The sequence below is a fragment of the Micromesistius poutassou genome (assembly GCF_964030765.1).
Source record: "Micromesistius poutassou genome assembly, chromosome: 3".
NCBI lineage: Eukaryota > Metazoa > Chordata > Actinopteri > Gadiformes > Gadidae > Micromesistius > Micromesistius poutassou.
The window spans coordinates 12,958,538-12,982,335 of record NC_140273.1 but is presented as its reverse complement, the minus strand read 5'-3'; the positions used below and the strand labels follow the sequence as shown (position 1 = coordinate 12,982,335).

The following is a 23,798-nucleotide window of genomic DNA, read 5'->3' as shown; positions in this document are numbered from 1 at the left end:
CATGAAAATACCCCGACAATTAAGTAATTATGTTTCAGACCTTCTGGTTTGGTAAACAGTGATTGTAAGACTGATTCTCTACAAGATTTCCTTATGGTCAATTAGTGACATCTAGTGGTATAGATGTCTCTAATCTTTTGTCACCACGTTTAGCCCTACAAGTTGCAACGTTCAGTAGGGCTAATCATTGTAGTTTCCATCTCATTTCTGTGTGGAACTGGAACAGACTTCTTTGTAAACAACATTAACTATCACAAAAAATTGTAAGAGACTTTGGGCAAAAACATCAGCTGATGTAATGTAACAAGCAAACATTAAGTTTGAAACATTATGCAAAGACATTTTTTCTTAACATATAAAAAGAACAATCTTATAGTGTTTCGCATTTAAAACAGATACCAGCTGAAATTAATTTAGAAAATACTGAAATAAAAAAAGATACTTGTACAGTATCAAATTCACAGAATTTCATACAAGTGAATGATCTCCAATTTTAACTTCAGTTGAAGAGTGAGAAAGGCCTGAGATCCATCCCGAATCATTGAGGTAGAGCCACCAACCAAGATTGATTTAAAAAAAAAAAAAAATACGGTAAGAATCATAAAAGTCAGGTGTGTTATTCTTTAACACACAACGTCTGCTTCTGTGCCATTGTATATCAATCAATAGTGCAAATTGCTTCCGCTGGGTTTCAAATCAGATGATGATCACAGCTCCGACGACTAGCCGCCTCTGAGGAACAACCTCTGGCGGTGCGCTGAGGAGACGCTGGCGTTCAGGACGGGGGTCTTAGTGAACTCCACCACGCAGGGTCCCATGGTGCAGGGGGACGCCTCCATCTCCAGGACCGTCACGTTGTTGGGGGCCGCCGTGCTGAGGATGCTGGCGGGCACAAAGAGGGTCACCTGGGGCCCCCGGGCGGGCCAGTACCGGCCCAGGTTGACGCCGTTGATCCAAACCTGGCCCTGAAATGACCAGACAACCGACAAAAGTCAAACATTGAGTCATCGTTTTGGTTTGGAATTACATATTGAAGGGACATTGAAGGGAAAAAGATTGGTGTGAGTTTTGTCATTTCTGAATTCAGAATTGTATATATATATTTGATTGTTGAGTTTATAAAAATGTACACATTGTACATATTTTTTAATGAATTTGATGTTTTGATGCAAACATCCAGTAAAGGAAACACAAACATTCTGTTCCTTTTCAAACTTACTTTGTGTAAATATGTACTATAAAAAGTCTAGGCCATATTAATAAACTGTTTTGTAACACCACGTGCCTTTGTCCAGCCCGGGAACTGAACGTAGGTATCCTGGGGCAGGTCTGGGATGCCGTCAGGGATCAGGAAGCTTCCCGTGTAGAAGGCTGGCAGGGAGAGGCTGGCTGGCTGGCTGGAGTCTGGCACCTGGTTCTGTTGTATGAGCCCCTGGCTGACCGCCTCATCGATGTTCAGACTGTACATGGTCCAGCGACTAAGCACATCTTTGCCTAATGTCAAGTTGGACACCAAGCCCTGTGTAGTTGATTATGTGGGGTTGAGAACACAAAATCAATCAATCAATCAATCACTCACTCACTCTCTCCACGGTATGTCTCTGTTTTTAATAATAACTAAATATATTCACGATTTCGAAATAGAAAAGCTTCTAGTTTTGCTGACATATTCATTTTGATGCAGTTGGTTATTGTTCTTGTGTCTATCTGATGGGTTGTGTAAAGTTCCTTGATTGCCAGTGTGTCGTAGTCATTTCCTAATTGACTCAATTGAGCCAAAACTAGTAGATAAATTTCAGTAGGTTGAACTAGTCTCACTGATCTGAGATCTGTGTTATCGGGGCCTTTCACTTTCTTTTGCTTAGCCTGTAAGCTTGTGACCTACCGACCAGTGTCTCCCGCCCACTGTACCATCTCCTGATTGTCCGTTGCAACCATGATACTTCAGGAGACCAACCTTAAAGTCATTGATGCCCCTTCCGTAGTTGACACGGCCCATGTTCTCGACCAGCAGGTCCACCTGACTGCCAGAGCTTCCTGTTATGTTTATAGTCAACGCTTTGTCCCTCTCCAGGATCCCCATTGGCACCTGAGAGAAAGCCAGAACCATAGCAAATCTAAATCACACAACAAAGGACTTTGCCATGACTTCCTTATACAGCACAGCATCCTGTAACCCTTTTTTTGATCGGTTCTTGAAAATGAAACTTTGAGAAACTCACCCCATCTACCGACACGTACGCCCGATCATGAACTCCATTCAATGGGGAGGAAAGGGGAGTTGGTGAGCTGCAGTTAACCGGGAGCTTCATCCTGTAGAGGACGAACCCAAAGGCCTATGGCGGGGGAATCAAACATGGAAACGTAGGTCAACAAAATTCTGTGATGAATGAATGTATATATCTAATATTTTTTGAAGTAGTTAAAGGTGTATAGAATTTAGCAGCAACTAGAAATGAGGTTGCAGATTGCAACCAACTGAAAGCCCCCCTCCCCCCTTTCCAATGACTATAGTGGCCTAGGCTGGCCTGTAGTGTGTAAAGGGCCAGTAGGTAGTTCAGTTTTAGTTAAACATGCAAACAAATCACTTCAACCAATCAGAATGAGGTATCTTTGTCATAGTCACCTCAAAAACAAATAGATAGAAGCATAGATGTGGGATTATACACTTCACATTTATAAAATGTATTGAACATGAAAATGCAGGTGGTCCTAATAATTCAAAAGTGAACTATAGATGAGTATTACCTGATTTAATTCAATGAAACTCATTGGATATGTGCTTTTCACCGGTCCCGAGAACGACAGCATTTCCAAGGCACTCGTGACTGTCTGGACCTGAGGGAGTAGAAAGGTGTGTTTTTTTGGCAGTATTTTGTATAAACTATACATTCAGTCTAAAGAATACCTCTCACCAGTATTAGTACATCATATGTAATTGGTTTAAACTTTAAAGTGAACCCAGTCCAACCTTTGTCATCTTAACAGCCCCATAAGCGTATTTGGGAGTGGATGGAGGTATTGGCCCTTCTGGTATCTTCTGATACTGTTGGGGGGAGGATCCAAACCGGTTAACCAGATGACATATTAAACGGTACCTTAACTACGTATTTTAAAATGGCTGCTTCTTAACAGAAGGCTTCTTGAACTGAAGGGTTAATTTTCCTACCGTTTTAATAACTTCGCGAATGGCAAAGTACTTCTCAGTGAGGTCTCCGGCCTCTGTGAGCGGGGCGTCGTAGTCATAGCTGGTGGGCTGTGGGGCGTACGGGTTATTCGCACCTACACAAACAAGCAACACGTTTCACAAACAAACCGAACAAACATCCATCCACTACAAAACTATCCAGGAAAAGAAGCCACTTACCATTCCAGTATCCAAAATTAGTCCCCCCGATAAACATGTATCTGGAAGTATAACCACGACAACCACATCACTGTCACTTGTCCACAGACTTCCATTTGTATGCATTGACTGCCCGCCCCCCCTACCCCACCACCCCCCCTCCCCCCACCACCCCCCCAAGAAGTCTACCAAACTCACAAGTTAACATTGGCTCTGAGGGCCAGGATCTCATTGAGAGACTTGGCCAAAACGGCTGTTGAAACGGTGGAGTGGGGGCTACCCCAGTGGTCCAGCCACCCAGCGTAGAACTCGGAGTTCACCTGTAACACAGGAGACGAGTCTGGTTGGACATTGCCCCAGGTGATTATAAAGGAAGTGAAATAACGGTGGGAGATATTCACCAGCGGTCCACGGGGTTCGACATGTCTCTGAGCATCGAAGGCAGCACTGACATTCCCGCCTTGGGAAAACAAACACACAGGCCATGATTGATTCCCTCACCTCACACCGAGACGTCATGTGATGGACCAGTGCTCTGATCCTCTGGCTGTAGCTCAATGATGAGTCAACATAGAGATTGACCAGAGGGTTACTGTGTAATGCGGTTACCTGGACCAAAGTCCACAGTGGCATAAAGACCCTGTATGGAGCCGCACTTGAGGTACGCGAGGCCCGCGCCGTCTGTGGTGAACAGCACCGCCTCCTCCCCCAGGTGTCCACGGAATAACTTGGACAGGTGACGCATGTAGTTGTAGTCACAAGTGAAGTAGCTGCCGTATTCGTTTTCAACCTTGACAGAAAGGAAACATTGCTAGAGGTAAATTCCATTCCATTGTTTGCCAGTGGTCTACTCTAAAGTACTCCAAACACTAAAGTATAAAAACTGAAGGGTTATAAATGTCTGTTCATGGGACTTGCCTGGACAGATATAATCGGCCCTCCGTTCTGATATAGGAAAGGCTTCATCATCGGCAGCAACTTCCCCATCCATGTGTCCACTGCTGCAATGTAATCTGTAGAGGAATGATACCTCATGCATTACAGAATATAACCCAAGCCATACACCAGTCCTTTTATATCTTTTAATAGTTTCTCTTTCTACCTACCCGGGTCTAAAGAGCGCAGCACTATGTCTTTCTTCTTGAGAAGCCAGGCAGGCAAACCACCCTACAAGACATCAATATGTATTAGCAAACTTAATAACTCAAGGCATTTCCTTTTGAAGACTTGGGTGTGGTTGTGGGTGGCAATGACATTAAGGAGAAATGTATTTCACCATATCCCACTCTGCGCATATGTAGGGCCCCGGCCGCAGAATAACCAGTAAACCGATGTCTTGGGCCAGCTGAAGAAAGTGCTCCAAGTCTCGGTCTCCATTGAAAAGGTACTGATTTGGAGACGGCTCGTGGAAGTTCCAGGGAACATACCTTTTAGGAGAATGTGAGAGTGTCAGTATTGTTCACATTAAGCTATCCAAATATAAGGATTGGAGGTTGGACACGCAAGTTACATGCTTTTTCTTACAATAACATTTTAAGCATGATCTTTAAAAATCTGGATGGACAAAACACTTTTCTACCACAAACAGAAATGTCCCTAATCTCCCCAGAAGTACATATTCTCTTGATCCAGGAACCTGGTGGGCCAGTTGGAAGCACAGTCAACTTGTACATCGACGAGCCTAATCGGTCACAATTCCCGCCAATGAAAAATGAGGTCCACGTACGTCTGAATGGTATTCAGTCCAGCCATGTACATCTTCAGCAGGCGGTCTTTCCAGTACACTCTGGGGATCCGGCTGTAGTGGATGCTACCAGATATGTAGCGGAATTCCTCACCATCCTTGCGAAAGCAGTCATTTTTGTAGTCCACACTAAATGAACGCAGTGCCCCAAGCTGATGGGACAGAAATGGAAAGCACTTTTATCAGGAATCATTTTGGACCATCATGTGAATCTGGAACACACAGGAAGTGCATCATATCGGGTCGATTTCAGTGTTCTGTCCGTTTCTCTTCTGTTTGATAAAGATTACCATGATACTAATCAGTGAAGGTATATAGCTAAGCTTGAGATAAGAATGAAGAAAAATGAGGAATGCATACAGTGAAGAATGATCAGTCCGTCTCGTAATTTTACATAGCGTCTGTCAAATGTATGTATTTATTGCAATATTGTTATTGCATATCACATCGTGATTGCGCAAGTTTTTATGGGCAAAGGATGGCGTCTCATGTGACACCAATGATCTGCCAATATACGGTACAGGTGCCAGGTAATGTATAATTGTTCCATAATGTATTACGGCAGTCAGGTCCAATGTATATTGTCAGCGATAATATTTATATATATAACAGTAGAGATACATATTTTTAATAAAGCCTACTTGAAATCCTGGTGACAATTGGATTGATGCTCATTACAAGGAAATTGATACTGATAATAGGCTACAAGAAGTTTAAAACCAAGCTCAATAAACAGATGGTCGGCCTGTGTCTCTGTCTCTCTCATTCCTTGACAACACGCACACACATACTGTTTCCATTATATGGAATGATCTCCAAGGCATAATTTAAAAATGGCTTGCATTAATCATTGCATTTTGCTAAAGTAAAATTGCAAAATCAAGGAAGGACGATGAGTATCTACTTACTGAATTTCCCAGGAGCACCAGTACAACGGCGCCGATACGAAGGAAAGACGAGAGTATCATGTTTTACTTCGTTTTAACAACTACTACGATGGTAGTTGTTTGAGATGGACAGAAACACCGCTCCCTGTGTGCGTCCGACAACTACTGAATGAGTTGCGGAAGTGTTATCATGTGACGTGATTGTTGGTAAATCGAGTATTGTTCGGTAGAGGGCAGTATTGTACCGATTGGCGGGTTTGCTATGGTGTTTTTTAATACGGTGTAGCTTACCCCCAGAGCCACATCACTATAGATGAAGAAGAAAGTGCACAATCTTTATATATCTATGGGATATTTATATAGAATATATATAATATCTATGGGGTGCACAAGTGCACCCCATAGATAACTAGACATTCTCGCTCTATACATAACTGCCAATATGCTGTTGTATTTTGTTTTTTTGCGTAGTCTTACTACGACAATCTAAATATTGTTAGTTTCGAGCCAGATAACTAGGGGCCTTGGTGTTCCAGATGGCCCGCTATGACCCAGTCCCATTTCTCTCCCCTTAACAAGAACACTTGCTTTGAGTTCCGTTAGCTGCAAGTCAGCTACCGAGCTGGCTAGCATTCAAGGGTTGATTTTAAGGGAAAATCTAGGGTTAGTGCTCAAATCTAGCGGAAGGGGGGGAAATGGGACCTAAGGGGCCTAAGGCTCACCACACTGAAATAAGTGCCCTAGACCTACAATATAACAACGAAAATTACAATGATAATATTAATTATTATTAGTATAATAACAATATTATATCATATTAATATAATAAATATAGGCTTAAGGTTTTTGGTATGCAACAAGAAAAACCCATTATATTAATTCCTTGAGCACATTGTGGCTACTAGGCTTAGTGATTTCCCAATGGCACCAATGATTTAATGGAATATGGAAGCGTTGTTGCGATACCGTCGACTTGTGACCGCTAGGGCGCGGTGGTAAATATGTTGTCGTGTTCTTGAACACACTCACGAAACCCAGAAGAAGAGTTAACCACGCAACGGATGCAGGAACCGGAAGCACGTGCCTGATAACGCGTGTGTCTACGTCCGCGGTGGAAACAGAGTCGAGTGTACTTGTAACAGTTTGTAATTTATCTTTCTTTATATAAATAGCACACTGAGGTAGTGTACGAAGGGTTTCTGTTCAACATGAAAGCACCGGGGGAGTGTGTTACAACTGAAAGGTCAGAGCTCGAGTTAACAGAGGAGCCCGAAAGCACGCAAGACGTGGATAAAGTTACACGGACTCGTAGCGGACGTAGGGTCCGCACGCCAGCCCTCTTGGCCGACTCTCAGGTGCCTAGTCCAGCAAAGCCCTCCACACGCAGGACGAGGAAATCTGTTCTTTCTTTAGCGAAAGGAGAGTTGGAGGAAGAACACAGCATGACGAGTATATCAGAGGCGCCCGTAGGAGAGTCTACAGATTCCCCCATGATACTTGTAAATGAGTCCACTAATTCAGAAGGACGTATAGAAACGGCCTCTAGTACGATGGAAACGGCCCCCGTACGCCCCGGTGAAACGCCCCAGGTGACAGCTCTATTTGTCCCGGGAACGAAACAGACCACGGCAGCACCGATTCCTCTGGGAAAACCGAAATCTGGTCGAGTATGGAAGGACCGGAATAAACAACGGTGGGTTGCTGCTTTACCTTCGATTAACACCCCGTCCATCACGCATATGTCGTCAAGCGTTTTCACCAAAACCTGGTCTGTTTTGGCCATTTAACATTTGTACAGGTTCTCTGCAGTGGTCAGGGATAAGCCCCTCCGTACTTCTTGGGGGAAAAAGATGGCAGCCAAACAAGAGCAGCAGTTGGTCAAAAAGTTCTCCCTTCAACTGAAACAAGACAAAGCCAAAGAAAAAGAGGTAGGCATTCGCCAAATGAAATTAAATCCTTGCTATGGAGGAAAACTATAACTAATTGATTAAAATCATTTCCCTAATAGGACAAGAGGAAACGGACGGAGGAGACATTGAAACGGCGTGCTGAGAATGAGCGAAAGTCAGAGATTGTTCAAGTGGTAAGTTGATGGTTATTGCGCACACAACAAGCTGCATGTTGAGACCTTGGGAGTGCAATAGGCAAATGTGTCACGTTCGGGGCCACTAGCCTTGGAACTGACACATCTTCAAGCTCATGTTTAATTGGCTCCGGCATATGCGTGTCTGCCCCCCTTCCTGTTCAGTTAGATCTCCTGACGACCGGACCTCACTCGACCAATCAAAAACGTTTATCTAATATAAGGCAGGTTTAATATGATGACTGTACAGAGGAGCGCCTTTTTTGAGCGTCATTGAGGCATTTTCATAAACAACCAAGATGGCTTCCACAGTTTCCCACATGCCGTGGTATTGACTGCGGTTACATGTTCGGACCAGATCGACTTATCATGGATTAAGCCATATAACGATGTTGCCACTCGACGGCGGGGGGGCTGTCACTTGTCTGAGTATACATACATCGGATCAGATTGGAATAATGGTCAGACACCTGGCTGACTCCGCTACGCTAGGTGGCGCTTTAGCCCTTTCAACAAGTGGTACTAGAGCCACTTCCGGATCACGGCAACGTAAAAGCAACAACAAACTATCTGGCGGCATACAAAGATGGTGTACGAGGAGTTTGACGAGGCAACAGTTGGGTACATTTTGTGCATTCTTCACTATACAAATGCATATGAGGGAACCAAAAAATTGAGCTTTTTGCTGCGCCGGTGGCGGTGACTTCCGGGTGAAATCCCTGGCCGAAATTCTCGAGCATGCGCAGGACGCGAACTCCCGGCAATACGATAAACGGCTCAAGCCCAGCTATCCTATCGACTTCGCAAATCCGGTCCTGAGACGATCCTTTTGGCGAAGCAGATCGAATAAACCTGTTTACATGAATCCAATCTTTATTCAATATGTTCATTACACGATTATGCTCCAGCATGTAAACGCAGTCATTGATTTATTGTGGGTCAATCCAATTGCATCCATACATACTTAAGTCTGCTCCCATTGCTATTGCACCTTGGAAATCCCAAATAATTACTTTGAGGTTCCAGTTATTCCACTAATTCAGATTTACAAATTGGTTTGCAAATGTCAGGCTGCATGCAATGCATGGAGAAAACAAAATGTATTTATTAGGGGTGTGCATCTCTCCAATAAAAGACGATTCGATGTGTATCTCGATACATGGGGTACGATACGATTCAGGAACGATAAATTTTTAAAATGGAACGATTCGATTCGGAAGGATTTCGATTCGATGTGGCACGGCTCAATTCGAGAGGGTATGATGCAATGGATTTCTTGTTGAAAGTAGACAATCATTTCACAAAATGAATTAACTGTGGCATTTCCTTCAAAAATATTTATCAAAGACTAGAGAAGAAGTGTATTTGTTAGGGGTGTGCATCTCTCCAATAAAAGACGATTTGATGTGTATCTCGATACATGGGGTACGATACGATTCAGGAACGATACATTTTTAAAATGGAACGATTCGATTCAGAAGATTTGCATCTTTTAAATCAAAATCGATTTTCCGATTCAAATTGGTTTTTGTTACACCCCTAGTATTTATCATAATAAGTCATGAATATCTACAGCCATTTCTCCAGTATCATAACATCAAATCCATACCCCAACCATTACATGTTTTTAATTTAGTCTTAAGCACATTGTTTGAAGCTCTGTGCACTGCTATTGCGTCATACTGTTTCCACCACGGATGACTGAAAGTGAAACTACACGTGTCTTTTTAACCTCTATCCTCCTCAATGTGGAATCGGTAATTGGACATGACAAAAGCAGAATATTTTGTTGGCAACTTACATTTAAGTCATTGTCTGCTTGAACCAATAAGTCCAAAGGGAGACCATGTTAGAGTGCTGCATTCAAACCCTGGATGTCAACAACCAGGGCTGTATTGCTTAAATTCAACAAGGTTGTTTTGCGGTACATACGGGAGCACATCGGGTTCCACATTGGAAAGTGTTTTTAAAATGACCCAGTGCAATTCGGTCCCAAGCCGGGGTGGTGACACTGGGACTCCATAGCCACGTTTTTGTACACATGTTCATAAGGGGAACATAGTGGGCTGGTTTTGGTTTATATTTTTGAGGGGTGTTTCTTCCAAAACTGCAATACAAAGTGCTTGACAATAGAATCGACTCAGCAGTCTCTGAGCAATTGATCTGTGAGGCATATTTACAACTAGATATTTTCCAGATCTGATGGAGTTTGGGAGATCCTCCTTTTATTATACACAGGAATGTCTTCAGTTTAAACACATGAGACTTGTTTACTAGGGGTGGAAAAAAAAAAAAGTGCTTTCTTATTTATAAAAATTACACTCAACATTGTTTTTGGGCCCTTTGTTTCAACCAATTTTTTTCATCACACAGATCCGGAATACATCAAAGATAAAGAGGATGAAGAAGAAACAGCTGAGGAAAGTTGAGAAGAGGGACACATTGGCCTTGCTGCAGAAGACCCAAAGTGAGAAGGCTAAGGGTCAACGGAGCCGTAAAGAAAAAGTTGTTGATACTTAATGCGGTAGCCATAAATATGTGCTCTATCTGTAACTTCTAGTATCATTGACACAGTTCTTGTTGACAAAATGAAACGTATGAATCAGTGCTTTATCTAATTACATTAAACATCCTGAATAAGAAAAATGTGGTTGTGCAGCTTAATGGAAATGCTCCATACATCTCAAAGATGAATAGTGGGCTTAAAACCCTGACGCATACCTACAAACTTGACAATTGTTAGGGTGTGTGTTTGTACCACTGTAAATATGTGCTTACTTTAGAAAGAACGACTCATTGTGTCCTTTAGGTGTGGTGGAAGTCCATCTGTTTTGTGTCATCATAGAGGCTTCCTATTCTGAACGAAATGTGTAGTGGGATGGATGGATCGAGAATCGGGAATGCGGTCAAGTGACTAGAACACACTTTCAAGATTTTCTGTCATTTGCTTATTTGGCTAGTAAAGTCAGCGTTTCCCAACTTTTTCATCTAGTTTATCAGGGCATGTATAGCTCAATAACTAGACACCAAATCGGATGTTGATCGAATATGATAATTCAGTTGCATTCAGCCAATATTGTAGTCATTTTTTCATTTACACTTAATCCTATCACTCGTCAGCACTATGGTTTGTGAATTATAGCTAGCTGGCTAGTTTAGTTATTTCGCTAGCTAGCAAAGTGAAAGTCCGATATCTAAAGGCAGATGGCAGATAAGCTCAGAACTGGGATGAATGTGCTCTTTCACTTAATATTGGCCCTGGTGGCGTGTAATTGGCTATAAAGGGCAACAGTGTGGTTCCGGAAGTAAGAATCCCAATAATTTTACTCCATAGAGGTTATGATTGAAAGCCATAAAGGCGTAACCATCCAAAGTATACTTACCACGCGCCGTTATATTATCAAATGATGATATATGCTCCTGTTGAAGCCACAAGTTAAAGAACTAAACATCTAGTTTTTAGAAAAACAAGTTTTATTCGCAATGTCATTTGAAACCACTACACTTCCCATAATCCTGAAGTGTAACACAACGTCTTTGATTGGTGGAGCATGCTGTTACCATGGAAAAGTTTACCCGCACCTGTGAAAGTCAAGTTGTCAATGACTGCTGAACTGAACTTGATTGCTTACCACAGATCAACCATAATTCCCCTTAGATTAATGGAAAGTTAGAGGAAATGAGCTGTAGGCATATCTTTTTTTAACGATTTTCTGAAAAGTCAATGGAGAAAAAGAATGGGAATTTTTCAAAGCTTCATCCACTTGTGCTAATGAGTTTATCTTTGGTAAAATTTATTAGAAACAAACAAGGTGTAACCCCACCACTTTTATGATTTTGGCCAAAGCTCCCCCTTGGAAGTTCTGCTGTAGAGTAGTTGGACTGCTATATTACCCGGTTGCTAACCGACATAACTGCAGTAATTCTTGTGTAATTGTTTTTACTTTTATTCATATTAATTTATAAGAGATTAAGATACACTTTATTGTCCTTGAAGGAAATTTGTCGTGGACTCCATGCTGTCATATAAAGCTGCTTTACAATAATAACAGTACAGGTACAGACAATACATATATAGGCCCCAGGCCACATATACACAGTATACAAGAGACATACACACCCACCCAAACCCTCCCTCGCCCACTGTATTATACCATGGGTCGTGAATAGTATAGTTGCATAGTTTATTTAGTCCTGGGGGCATTTAAGATCTTAATTGAGGTGGGCACAAATGAATTTCTAAAACGGTTCAGCCTGCAAGTGGGGACTCTGAAGCGTCTACCTGATGGTAGAAGCTGGTATTCTGTGTGCAGAATATGTGTCTGGTCAGACAAGATTTTTTCAGCTTGTCTGAGCACAGACTACTCAAAGATGGACTGCATGGGGAGCTTTTCAGACCTCCCCATCACCTTCATAGCCGATTGAATCAGGCGCCCAATTTTTGATTTCAGCTGGACAGAAAGGTTACCGTACCAAGCAGACATCCCATACCTCAGAATACTCTCTAGCAGAGTATTCTGAGGTATGGGATGTCTGCTTGGTACGGTAACATATAAATACTGTAGACGTATAAATGTACTCATTATCATTAAATGTATTTACAATAAATTTGTGAAAAAGGTCAAACATGTCGTCGGCAAGAGTTTAGCATCAAGGCTGATGACAAATCATTAACAAACATGAAATTATAACCTGCTGCAGTAGCTCATGCTGGTTTCCCTCAGGGACAGATAACAACAGTAAATGGCTGCCTACTGCATTAAAAAAAATCACATTTAATTTTATTAAATACATTTGCTAACACAGGAATTTATAATTTATTTTTGATACATTTAGTGAGGATGTATTTGTATTTTATATCTAGATACATTTTAATTAACATTTTGTATTTTTACCCATCCCTGCTCGTAAAGGCTACCGCCATTTCTGAATCGCTGATTTAGGGAATAACTCTGTATTAAACACAACTGCATTTAAAGAGATATTAGATGTGTTGGTTTTGAAAAGGGTCGTACATTACATAATTTTTTTTTTTACCACATGGTTTTAGGATGTGATTTGATGCTCCTTTTTAAAGTGATTATATATCATGTATACAGCCTATATAATGGACTATGTATATATAGATATAAAATGTAGGTCCTAAGATTTTAAATGGATTAGCTTAACACTGGACTTTTATTCCTTAAAGTGGTAAAAGTAAGGTTCAACTAGTAAGATAAATTACACAGGTAGACTGTTATTTTGTAGATAAAATTGTGCAAAACATTGACATAATGCAAGTTGTTTAATGAAGGGACAAACAAATATTGGCGTTTCGCAAACATTTAGTAAAACACGATTTTCGTATGCAATGTCATTTGTCATGTATGTCATTTTCTAAAGCCCACAGCACATTGCATCATAAAATGACTTGTATAATATTACAATAAGATAATGTTATTGGGGTTAAATAAATACTATTTGCTCCACAAATATATCCCCCATGATTGGCCTACAAAGTTATTATAGGGAATGCAAAAATCAAGCAAAATCCCCAATCATTTAGGTTGTAATTAATTAATTAATTAATTAATAATTAATATCAAGGATTATATGCCAACTGCACTGTAAATAAAGTCATGCAGAGTAGAAGGCAGATTTGGTGGAATATTCTAGTTGACGTAGCGGCACTGCTAGTGGTGTTTGCTGTTGTAGCAGCTCCTGTCGTTACGGCAGCTGTGTTGGTCATAGCGTTGCTTGTGGCAGCAGCAGTGTTCATGGTCATCGTGGCGCTAGCTGTGGATGTCATTGCTGGGCTTGTAGCACCAGGACTGGATGTTGCAGCTGGGCTGGTAGCACCAGGACTGGATGTTGCAGCTGGGCTGGTAGCACCAGGACTGGATGTTGCTGCTGGGCTGGTAGCACCAGGACTGGATGTTGCAGCTGGGCTTGTGGTACCAGGACTGGATGTTGCAGCTGGGCTTGTGGCAGCGGCACTGGTTGAAGGTGCGACTGTGCAATGTGCTGACCCTAAATAAATGCAGATTGCAGAGAAAATACTGCTTAGACTTGTATTTCAGATCTGCTGTTCACTTTCTAGTCAGCCATAATTGAGTTTGTCAACTTACCAATTAGACATAGGCCTATCAGAAGATAGAATGAAATGGTCCGAAGCATTTTCAACGCTGGCATATTTCTGTAAATGTGGAGGAGGAAAAAAATGAAAATTAAATGAAAGCATTTACATGATTAAGAAGGAGATGTTAATGCAATGTAGGGCTAATTGCACACAGTACCATGGCAATTAACTTACTTAAGTTCTCTGGATGTTCCCCAAATGCCTTGTTAGGAGTGCTCTCAGGTGTATTTCAGTTTTACAATCAGCTTCTCTGAGTTTGTCTCCACTTTTATGAAGTCAACAAAAGCATTCACGTTGACGTAAAAAACAGGTTTCTTTAGACTTGATCTTAAGAAAACAAAAGATCATACCTACCATGGAAGTCACCTAAAGGTGATGCTTCAAAACTGTATGTAGCTTTGGGCCTTTGACAATATTTACTGCTACTATAGATTAATTAGCTGTCTTGCTTCATGAAAGGAGTGTACTGTGTAGCAATGAATGTGTGTGCTGTTTGTTTATGGGCTACTTTAAGAAGGAATTTTGTTACTATCCCTTAAAATGCCTTTAGAGTCAAAAGATAAACCACGTAGCTTTATCATTTTTTTATCACTCGATAAAATTGCAATGTAGAAGTACCATTCAATATCACATAAAAAATGAAGCCCGGTTCTAATTATTTGGACAAATAAGTTATAAAGGTTAACATTTAAGTTACTTTTTGATTTTCTTCTTTCTTTTCAAAATGTTGCTTGTTTGTTTTGCCTCTGACATTTAATTTCTGTGGAAGTTTGAGTGTTTTAATGCATTTACGATCAAGAGAGAATAAATACATAAATACACAATTTAAATACACAATTTAATTCCTAACTTTTATTTTCAGTCAAGGTTTTCCGTGATTTTGTTCTAAGATGTACACCAAGATTGACAATCATTAACAGCATTGAAAAGTGAATGATTTGTTCTTTTATAAAATACATTAAAATATTGATATTTCAGTATTAATATATATTTTGTCAAATCTTAAATCTTTATCTACATTAACATAATATTTTGAGGTTCTAATTTTAGGTATGATTAAACACCTTGCCAAACACCTAGGTTTTGTAGCAATCTTTTTTTTTTTTTTTAAAAGACACCATATCCTCCACAAACAACATCTGATTTCAAATTGATTCCCAATCCTGATCCCAATCATGATCCTTTTTGTTTTAAGACAAACTGGTGAGGGCCCAGCAGGCTGATGTAGGCCAATGTTTTACTAGTTATTGGCATTTTTATTCTTTTAAAAAATGTACACTTAGGAAGGCAAACAAGCTGTATTATTTACTCTGGTGGTTGTTATGCAGATAAATAAAAAAAATAATTAAAGAATTAAATTAGAAAATAACCCAAAAATTTGACATTGGTTTCATTTTATAAAACATTTTCCATATGGTCAAAACGCTGCACAATCTGACAATGGCAAAAAAAAAAAAAATACAAACAAAGACAAATTAATGAAAACATAAGCAAACATAGGGGAGTCAAGATTGAGATGGTTTACTGTTCTTTCCTGTTAGCAGAGCTACTGTAGTATTACCCTCTTCATTCAATTGTACTTAAATTGTGTTTGTTTTTACTCTGAGATACAGTCCAGATTATATTTCACTTAATGAATACAATGTCATCCGCAAAATGTCAGTGACATGATGATTTTACCTATCAGCTACTGCTGACATTATATCCCTTTTCTTTTAAAATTATATTTTCTACTTTAGAGACTATTTTATTGGTTCTAATTTGAATGTGATTTTTAACCTGTGTTCATTATGGAATTATTTTGTGGAAGAGAAATAAAAACGGAAAAGATATTATTCCAATTGTTACATACGTACATATTAACAATATGTAAGTTGTACATGTTTCCAAATTTTTTTTTTTTTTAAACGATTGACATACATTGTTTGATTAAAAAAATGCAATATATTAACATATATTAATAAAATACTGTGGCGAGCAGCACGGGAAGGACGAGACAGGAGCCCAGGTTAAGCAGTCAATCAACTCCCGCGCCCCATACACCACTCCGCTATGGGAGTTGCCTTTATTTGCACACACACGATAGAACAGAAACACGGCACACCTGACCAACACAAACAACACTCTCACTCACGGTCGCGATCACACTACACAGCACACAACAATGGAACCCCACACAATTAACCCCTCCCCAACAACCAACCCCAAGGTAACCCAGGGGGCCCCAAAAAGGTCCAAACCTCTAAAAGAGTTGCACCCCCAGAATCCCTTGTGCAGGACCCGCATAGGCATCCACGGCAGTGGTCGCCACACAGCCCCCACCTCAGGGGTCAGCCGTCCCGACGACCCCTACACCCATCGCACAGTCCCAAGTGTTCAGGGGGCCGGCGTCGCCGCCTCTGCCCCTGCCGGTGGCTGCCCCGTTGCGGCACAGCCTTGCTCCCTGGTTGGGGAGTCCATCTCCAGCAGCGGTCGGCAGAGGCCCTCCTCTGCCGAACCCCAGAGTCAGCAGTAGCCCGGGGGGTGTGGTCGGGGACCACCTCCACCGGGGCCCCTACCAGGTTCTGCTCTAGGGGGTCACTGGAGCGCCGTTCAGGGACCCCATCCCGCGCCGCCCTCCGACGTCTGGCCAGTCGACGGCGGCTGGGACGAGGGTGGATGGCACGCTGCCCCGTCCACCCATAGTCCTCGATCAGCCCCAGCTGCCGACACTGTTGCGGCTCGAGGTCGGCCCTGTCGTGCAGCCACAGCGCATGGGCCGCCTCAGCCGTCTCCCGACCCTCCTCACCGTCGGTACGCCAGACGTGTGGTCGAGATGCAGTGGACGGCTGCTGGCTGGAGAACTCCACCTCAGCCCGCTCTGCCTCGTCCAGAGCCGCATCGAGGGTCTGGGGCCTGGTGAGGCGGACATGCTGCAGCAGACGCTCCGGCACCAGTCCCCGCAGGAAGGCCTCGAGCGCCAGGTCCTCCCGGACAGCCGCTGGGTATTCCGGGTAGTCGCGTCGGGTCAACAGCTGGACATACACGGCTATGGGATTTGCCATTAATTGCACACACACGATGGAACAGAAACACGGCACACCTGACCAACACAAACAACACTCTCACTCACGGTCACGATCACACTACACAGCACACAACAATGGAACCCCACACAATTAACCCCTCCCCAACAACCAACCCCAAGGTAACCCAGGGGGCCCCGAAAAGGTCCAAACCCCTAAAAGAGTTGCACCCCCAGAATCCCTTGCGCAGGACCCGCATAGGCGTCCACGGCAGTGGTCGCCACAATACTAATTAGGAAATAAGACAATTTTTTGATTTACATTAATAGACAAGTCCTTTATTTCAACTTGAAACTAAGAAAGATTATGAAACCATGATTGTTTATACATTCTTAAACAGGGTGTGAAACAGTGAGGTGAAGAACAGTGAAGTGAATAGATCCATATTGTTGCTAGTTGCTCGGCTGCTGGTTGCAGTTGTGCTTGTGACTGCAGCTGAAACATTATTTGGCAGTGATGTTGTTGAAGACCCTACAGTGGTGGGTCTGTGTGGTCCTGTTGTTGTTGTTGATGATGTTGCAACAGCAGTTGTTGATGAGGTATCTTTTGTTACATTCGGCATGGCTATGGGAAAGGTAAATGTTTTTAGTAAGACGTTATCACATTTTGTATCATGAGCAATCAGTCGTTTTTAGATCATTACATTAGAAGTAGGGTGATATAAAAAACTGACCTGCTTTGATACTGCTTGGAACTATATTCAGGAATATAGTCGATGTATCTAGTGCGAATTTGAGAGACTTTTCTGCACTAGTAATGTTTGGCACAACTGATTGATTTACAAAGATCAAATCAAGATCTGTCCCCACAGAGCCTTCCCTGTAGAGATACAAACGGTTGTCATTTGATATTCAGAAATAAAAGTAAGTAATATTAGCCAATGAATTCAAACAAAAGAAAATAATAGTGTATACTGACCACAGATGTCGTAGATGCGATCTAAGGAAAATGTTTGGATAGAAATGGCGGTATCCTCTATTACACTAAAGATAAGCAACATGTTTTAATTATTAAAAATAAATTTGACTTTTATGAAAGTAGATGTTTCAAATAGAGTAGTATATTACCTCGGTTGTTATATTAAGACTTAAGGCTTTGTATTCTTTAGACTGACGATTGTTGTAAGCTGGGATCCATTTACGCATTATTCGAAACTGCAGTAGAAGGTAGCCTTCATCTTCTTCTGGAGGGTTAGTTGATACTGTTGTGGATTCAGGGGAACTAGTCAGAGTGTCTGTGACTACTTTAGTTGCTTTAGATGCTGTTGTAGTTGTGAGACCAACAGTTGTTGTTGTGGGGCCTGCAGTTGTGCTGGGAGGAGCAGCTGTTGTAGTTGTTGGAACTGCTATTGTTGTTGAGGGAACTACTGTGGTAGTTGTTGGACCTGCATTTGTGGTGGTTTGAGCAGCTGTTGTCATTGTAGGACCTGATGTGGTAGTTGTTGGACCTGACGTTGTAGTTGTGGGAACAGCTGTTGTTGTTGTGGGACCTAATGTGGTAGTTTTTGGACCTGCAGTTGTGGTTGTCTGAGCAGCTGTTGTTGAAGGACCAGCTGTTGTAGTTGTGGGACCCGATGTGGTAGTTATTGGACCTGTAGTTGTGCTGGTTTGAGCAGCTGTTGTCATTCTGGGTCTTGTGGTAGTTGTTGGAACTGCTGTTGTTGTTGTTGATGTTGAGGGAACTGATTTGGTAGTTGTTGGACCTCCAGTTGTGGTGGTTGGAGCAGCTGTTGTTGAAGGACCAGCAGTTGTAGTTGTGGGACCCGATGTGGTAGATGTTGGACCTGACGTAGTTGTGGGAACAGCTGTTGTTGTTGTGGGATCTGTTGTGGTACTTGTTGGACCTCCAGTTGTGGTGGTTGGAGCAGCGGTTGTTGTTGTGGGACCAGCAGTTGTAGATGTGGGACCTTCAGGTGTTGTGGTTTGAGCAACTGATGTCGTTGTGGGACCTGATGTCGTGGATGTTGGACCTGCAGTCATAGTGGATTGACCAGTTGTTGTCATTGTGGTAATTTCCTTGGTAGTCGGTGGACCAAACGTTGTATTTGATGGAACTGCTGTTGTTGTTGAGGGAACTGCTGTGGTAGTTGTTGGACCTGCAGTTGTGGTGGTTTGAGCAGCTGTTGTCATTGTAGGACCTGATGTGGTAGTTGTTGGACCTGACATTGTAGTTGTAGGAACAGCTGTTGTTGTTGTTGTTGTTGTGGGACCTAATGTGGTAGTTGTTGGTCCTGCAGTTGTGGTGATTTGAGCAGCAGTTGTCGTTGTGTAACTTTCCTTAGAAGTTGTTGGACCAGACGTTGTATTTGGTGGAACTGCTGTTGTTGTTGAGGGAACTGCTGTGGGAGTTGTTGGACCTGCAGTTGTGGTGGTTTGAGCAGCTGTTGTTGTTGTAGAACCTGCTGTGGTAGTTGTTGGAACTGCAGTTGTGGTGGTTGGAGCAACTGTTGTTGAAGCACCAGCAGTTGTAGTTGTGGGACCCGATGTGGTAGATGTTGGACCTGACGTAGTTGTGGGAACAGCTGTTGTTGTTGTGGGACCTGTTGTGGTAGTTGTTGGACCTCCAGTTGTGATGGTTGGATCAGCTGTTGTTGTTGTGGGACCAGCAGTTGTAGATGTGGGACCTGCAGGTGTTGTGGTTTGAGCAGCTGTTGTCATTGTAGGACCTGATGTGGTAGTTGTTGGACCTGACGTTGTAGTTGTGGGAACAGCTGTTGTTGTTGTGGGACCTAATGTGGTAGTTGTTGGACCTGCAATTGTGGTTATTTGAGCAGCTGTTGTCGTTGTGTAACTTTCCTTGGAAGTTGTTAGACCAGACGTTGTATTTGGTGGAACTGCTGTTGTTGTTGAGGGAACTGCTGTGGTAGTTGTTGGACCTGCAGTTGTGGTGGTTTGAGCAGCTGTTGTCGTTATAGAACCTGCTGTGATAGTTGTTGGAACTGCAGGTATGCTGGTTTGAGCAGCTTTTGTCGTTGTGGGACTTTCTGTGGTAGTTGTTGGACCAAACGTTGTACTTGTTGGAACTGCTGTTGTTGTTGTTGTTGTTGTTGTTGAGGGAACTGCTTTGGAAGTTGTTGGACCTCCAGTTGTGGTGGTTGAATAAGTTGTTGTTATTGTGGGATCAGCAGTTGTTGTTGTGGGACCTGATGTAGAAGTTGTTGGACCTGCAGTTGTGGTGGCTTGCGCAGCTGTTGTTGTTGTAGGTCCTGCTGTGGTAGTTGTTGGACCTGCAGTTTTTGTGGTTTGACCAGCTGTTGTTGTTGTGAGACCTGCTGTGGTAGTTGTTGGACCTGCAGTTTTGGTGGTTTGAGCAGCTGTTGTCGTTGTGGGATTTTTCTTGGTAGTTGTTGGACCTGCTATTGTTGTTGAAGGAACTGCTTTGGTAGTTGCTGGACCTACAGTTGTGGTGGCTGGATCAGCTATTGTTGTTATGGAATCAGTAGTTGTAGTTTTGGGAGCTGATGTAGTAGTTGTTGGACCTGCAGTTGTGGTGGTTTGCGCAGCTGTTGTTATTGTAGGACCTGCTGTGGTAGTTGTTGGACCTGTAGTTGTTGTTGTCTGAGCAGCTGTTGTTGTAGGATCTGATGTGGTAGTTGTTGGACCTGCAGTTTTTGTGGTTTGAGCTGCTGTTGTTGTTGTAGGACCTGCCGTGGTAGTTGTTGGAACTGCAGTTTTGGTGGTTTGAGCAGCTGTTGTCGTTGTGGGACCTGATTTGGTAGTTGTTGGACCTGTCGTTATGGTGGTTTGAGAAGCTGTTGTCGTTGGAGGACCTGCTTTGGTAGTTGTTGAACCTGCAGTTGTGGTGGTTTGAGCAGCCGTTGTTGTAGGACCTGCTGTGGTAGTTGTTGGACCTGCAGTTGTGGTGGTTTGAGCAGCTGTTGTCGTTGTGGGACTTTTCTTGGTAGTTGTTGGACCAGACGTTGTAGTTGTTGGACTAGATGTTGTAGTAGTTGGAACTGCTGTTGTTGTTGAGTGAACTGCTGTGGTAGTTGCTTGAGCACCTGTTGTTGTTGTAGGACCTCCTGTGGTAGTTGCTGGACCTGCAGTTGTGGTGGTTTGAGCAGCTGTTGTCATTGTTGGACTTTTCTTGGTAGTTGTTGGACCAGACGTAGTTGTTGGACCAGACGTTGTAGTTGTTGGAACTGCTGTTGTTGTTGAGGGAACTGCTGTGGTAGTTGCTTGAGCACCTGTCGTTGTTGTAGGACCTGCTGTGGTAGTTGTTGGACCTGCAGTTGTGGTGGTTTGAGCAGCTGTTGTCGTTGTAGGACCTGCTGTGGTAGTTGTTGGAACTGCTGTTGATGTTGAGGGAACTGCTGTGGTAGTTGGTGGACCTGCAGTTGTGGTAGTTTGGGCAGCTATGGTCGTTGTGGGACATTTCTTGGTAGTAGTTGGACCAGTAGTTGTAGTTGTTGGAACTTCTGTTGTTGTTGAGGGAACTGCTGTGGTAGTTGTTGGACCTGTAGTTGTGGTTGTTTGAGCAGCTGCTGTCGTTGTGGAACCTTCCTTGGTAGTTGTTGGACCTGCAGTTGTCGTTGTTGGACCTGCTGTGGTAGTCATTGGACCTGTAGTTGTGGTGGTTTGAGCAGCTGTTGTCGTTGTAGGACCTGCTGTGGTAGTTGTTGGAACTGCAGTTGTAGTGGTTTGAGCAGCTGCTATTGTTGTAGGACCTGATGTGGTAGTTGTTGGACCTGCAATTGTGGTTGTCTGAGCAGCTGTTGTTGTTGTAGGACCTGCTGTGGTAGTTGTTGGACCTGCAGCTTTGGTGGTTTGAGCAGCTATGGTCGTTGTGGGACTTTTCTTGATAGTAGTTGGACCAGTTGTTGTAGTTGTTGGAACTTCTGTTGTTGTTGAGGGAACTGCTGTGGTAGTTGTTGGACCTGCAGTTGTGGTGGTTTGAGCAGCTGCTGTTGTTGTGGAACCTTCCTTGGTAGTTGTTGGACCTGCAGTTTTTGTTGTAGGACCTGCTGTGGTAGTTGTTTGACCTGTAGTTGTGGTGGTTTGAGCAGCTGTTGTCATTGACAGACCTGCTGTTGTAGTTGTTTGACCTGCAGCTGTGGTGGTATGAGTAGCTGTTGGTGTTGTAGGGCCTGCTGTGGTAGTTGTTGGACTTTCAGCTTTGGTGGTCTGAGCAGCTGTTGTCGTTGTGGGACTTTCCGTGGTAGTTGTTGGACCTGCAGTTGTGGTGGTTTGAGCAGCTGTTGTCGTTGTAGGATCTGCTGTGGTAGTTGTTGGACCTGCAGTTTTTGTGGTTTGAGCTGCTGTTGTTGTTGTAGGACCTGCCGTGGTAGTTGTTGGAACTGCAGTTTTGGTGGTTTGAGCAGCTGTTGTCGTTGTGGGACCTGATTTGGTAGTTGTTGGACCTGTCGTTATGGTGGTTTGAGAAGCTGTTGTCGTTGGAGGACCTGCTTTGGTAGCTGTTGAACCTGCAGTTGTGGTGGTTTGAGCAGCCGTTGTTGTAGGACCTGCTGTGGTAGTTGTTGGACCTGCAGTTGTGGTGGTTTGAGCTGCTGTTGTTGTTGTAGGACCTGCTGTGGTAGTTATTTGACCTGTAGTTGTGGTGGTTTGAGCAGCTGTTGTCGTTGTGGGACTTTTCTTGGTAGTTGTTGGACCAGACGTTGTAGTTGTTGGACTAGATGTTGTAGTAGTTGGAACTGCTGTTGTTGTTGAGTGAACTGCTGTGGTAGTTGCTTGAGCACCTGTTGTTGTTGTAGGACCTCCTGTGGTAGTTGTTGGACCTGCAGTTGTGGTGGTTTGAGCAGCTGTTGTCATTGTTGGACTTTTCTTGGTAATTGTTGGACCAGACGTAGTTGTTGGACCAGACGTTGTAGTTGTTGGAACTGCTGTTGTTGTTGAGGGAACTGCTGTGGTAGTTGCTTGAGCACCTGTTGTTGTTGTAGGACCTGCTGTGGTAGTTGTTGGACCTGCAGTTGTGGTGGTTTGAGCTGCTGTTGTTGTTGTAGGACCTGCTGTGGTAGTTATTTGACCTGTAGTTGTGTTGGTTTGAGTAACTGTTGTCGTTGTGGGACTTTTCTTGGTAGTTGTTGGACCAGACGTTGTAGTTGTTGGACTAGATGTTGTAGTAGTTGGAACTGCTGTTGTTGTTGAGTGAACCGCTGTGGTAGTTGCTTGAGCACCTGTTGTTGTTGTAGGACCTCCTGTGGTAGTTGTTGGACCTGCAGTTGTGGTGGTTTGAGCAGCTGTTGTCATTGTTGGACTTTTCTTGGTAGTTGTTGGACCAGACGTAGTTGTTGGACCAGACGTTGTAGTTGTTGGAACTGCTGTTGTTGTTGAGGGAACTGCTGTGGTAGTTGTTGGACCTGCAGTTGTGGTTGTTTGAGCAGCTGTTGTCGTTGTAGGACCTGCTGTGGTAGTTGTTGGAACTGCTGTTGATGTTGAGGGAACTGCTGTGGTAGTTGGTGGACCTACAGTTGTGGTAGTTTGGGCAGCTGCTGTCATTGTAGGACCTGATGTGGTAGTCGTTGGACCTGCAGTTGTGGTGGTTTGAGCAGCTATGGTCGTTGTGGGACTTTTCTTGGTAGTAGTTGGACCAGTA

At 43.1% G+C, this 23,798-nt stretch overlaps 2 protein-coding genes across 2 annotated transcripts; one reads left to right on the top strand and one right to left on the bottom strand.

Moving 5' to 3' along the window:
- Positions 1–278: 278 nt before the first annotated feature.
- On the bottom strand, positions 279–6,137 carry glb1 (galactosidase, beta 1). Its single transcript, XM_084465581.1, has 16 exons — positions 5,999–6,137; positions 5,073–5,242; positions 4,623–4,773; positions 4,453–4,513; positions 4,265–4,359; positions 3,956–4,136; positions 3,748–3,806; positions 3,545–3,666; positions 3,368–3,408; positions 3,170–3,282; positions 2,972–3,046; positions 2,749–2,838; positions 2,223–2,336; positions 1,958–2,089; positions 1,286–1,519; positions 279–965 (listed from the first exon to the last, which is right to left on the bottom strand). Exons 1-16 carry the CDS (start codon positions 6,056–6,058, stop codon positions 723–725), a joined length of 1,941 nt encoding a protein of 646 aa, XP_084321707.1. The 5' UTR covers positions 6,059–6,137; the 3' UTR covers positions 279–722.
- Positions 6,138–7,063: 926 nt separating this feature from the next.
- On the top strand, positions 7,064–10,700 carry ccdc86 (coiled-coil domain containing 86). Its single transcript, XM_084465603.1, has 4 exons — positions 7,064–7,670; positions 7,776–7,905; positions 7,986–8,060; positions 10,434–10,700. Exons 1-4 carry the CDS (start codon positions 7,186–7,188, stop codon positions 10,578–10,580), a joined length of 837 nt encoding a protein of 278 aa, XP_084321729.1. The 5' UTR covers positions 7,064–7,185; the 3' UTR covers positions 10,581–10,700.
- The last annotated feature ends 13,098 nt before the right edge of the window (positions 10,701–23,798 follow it).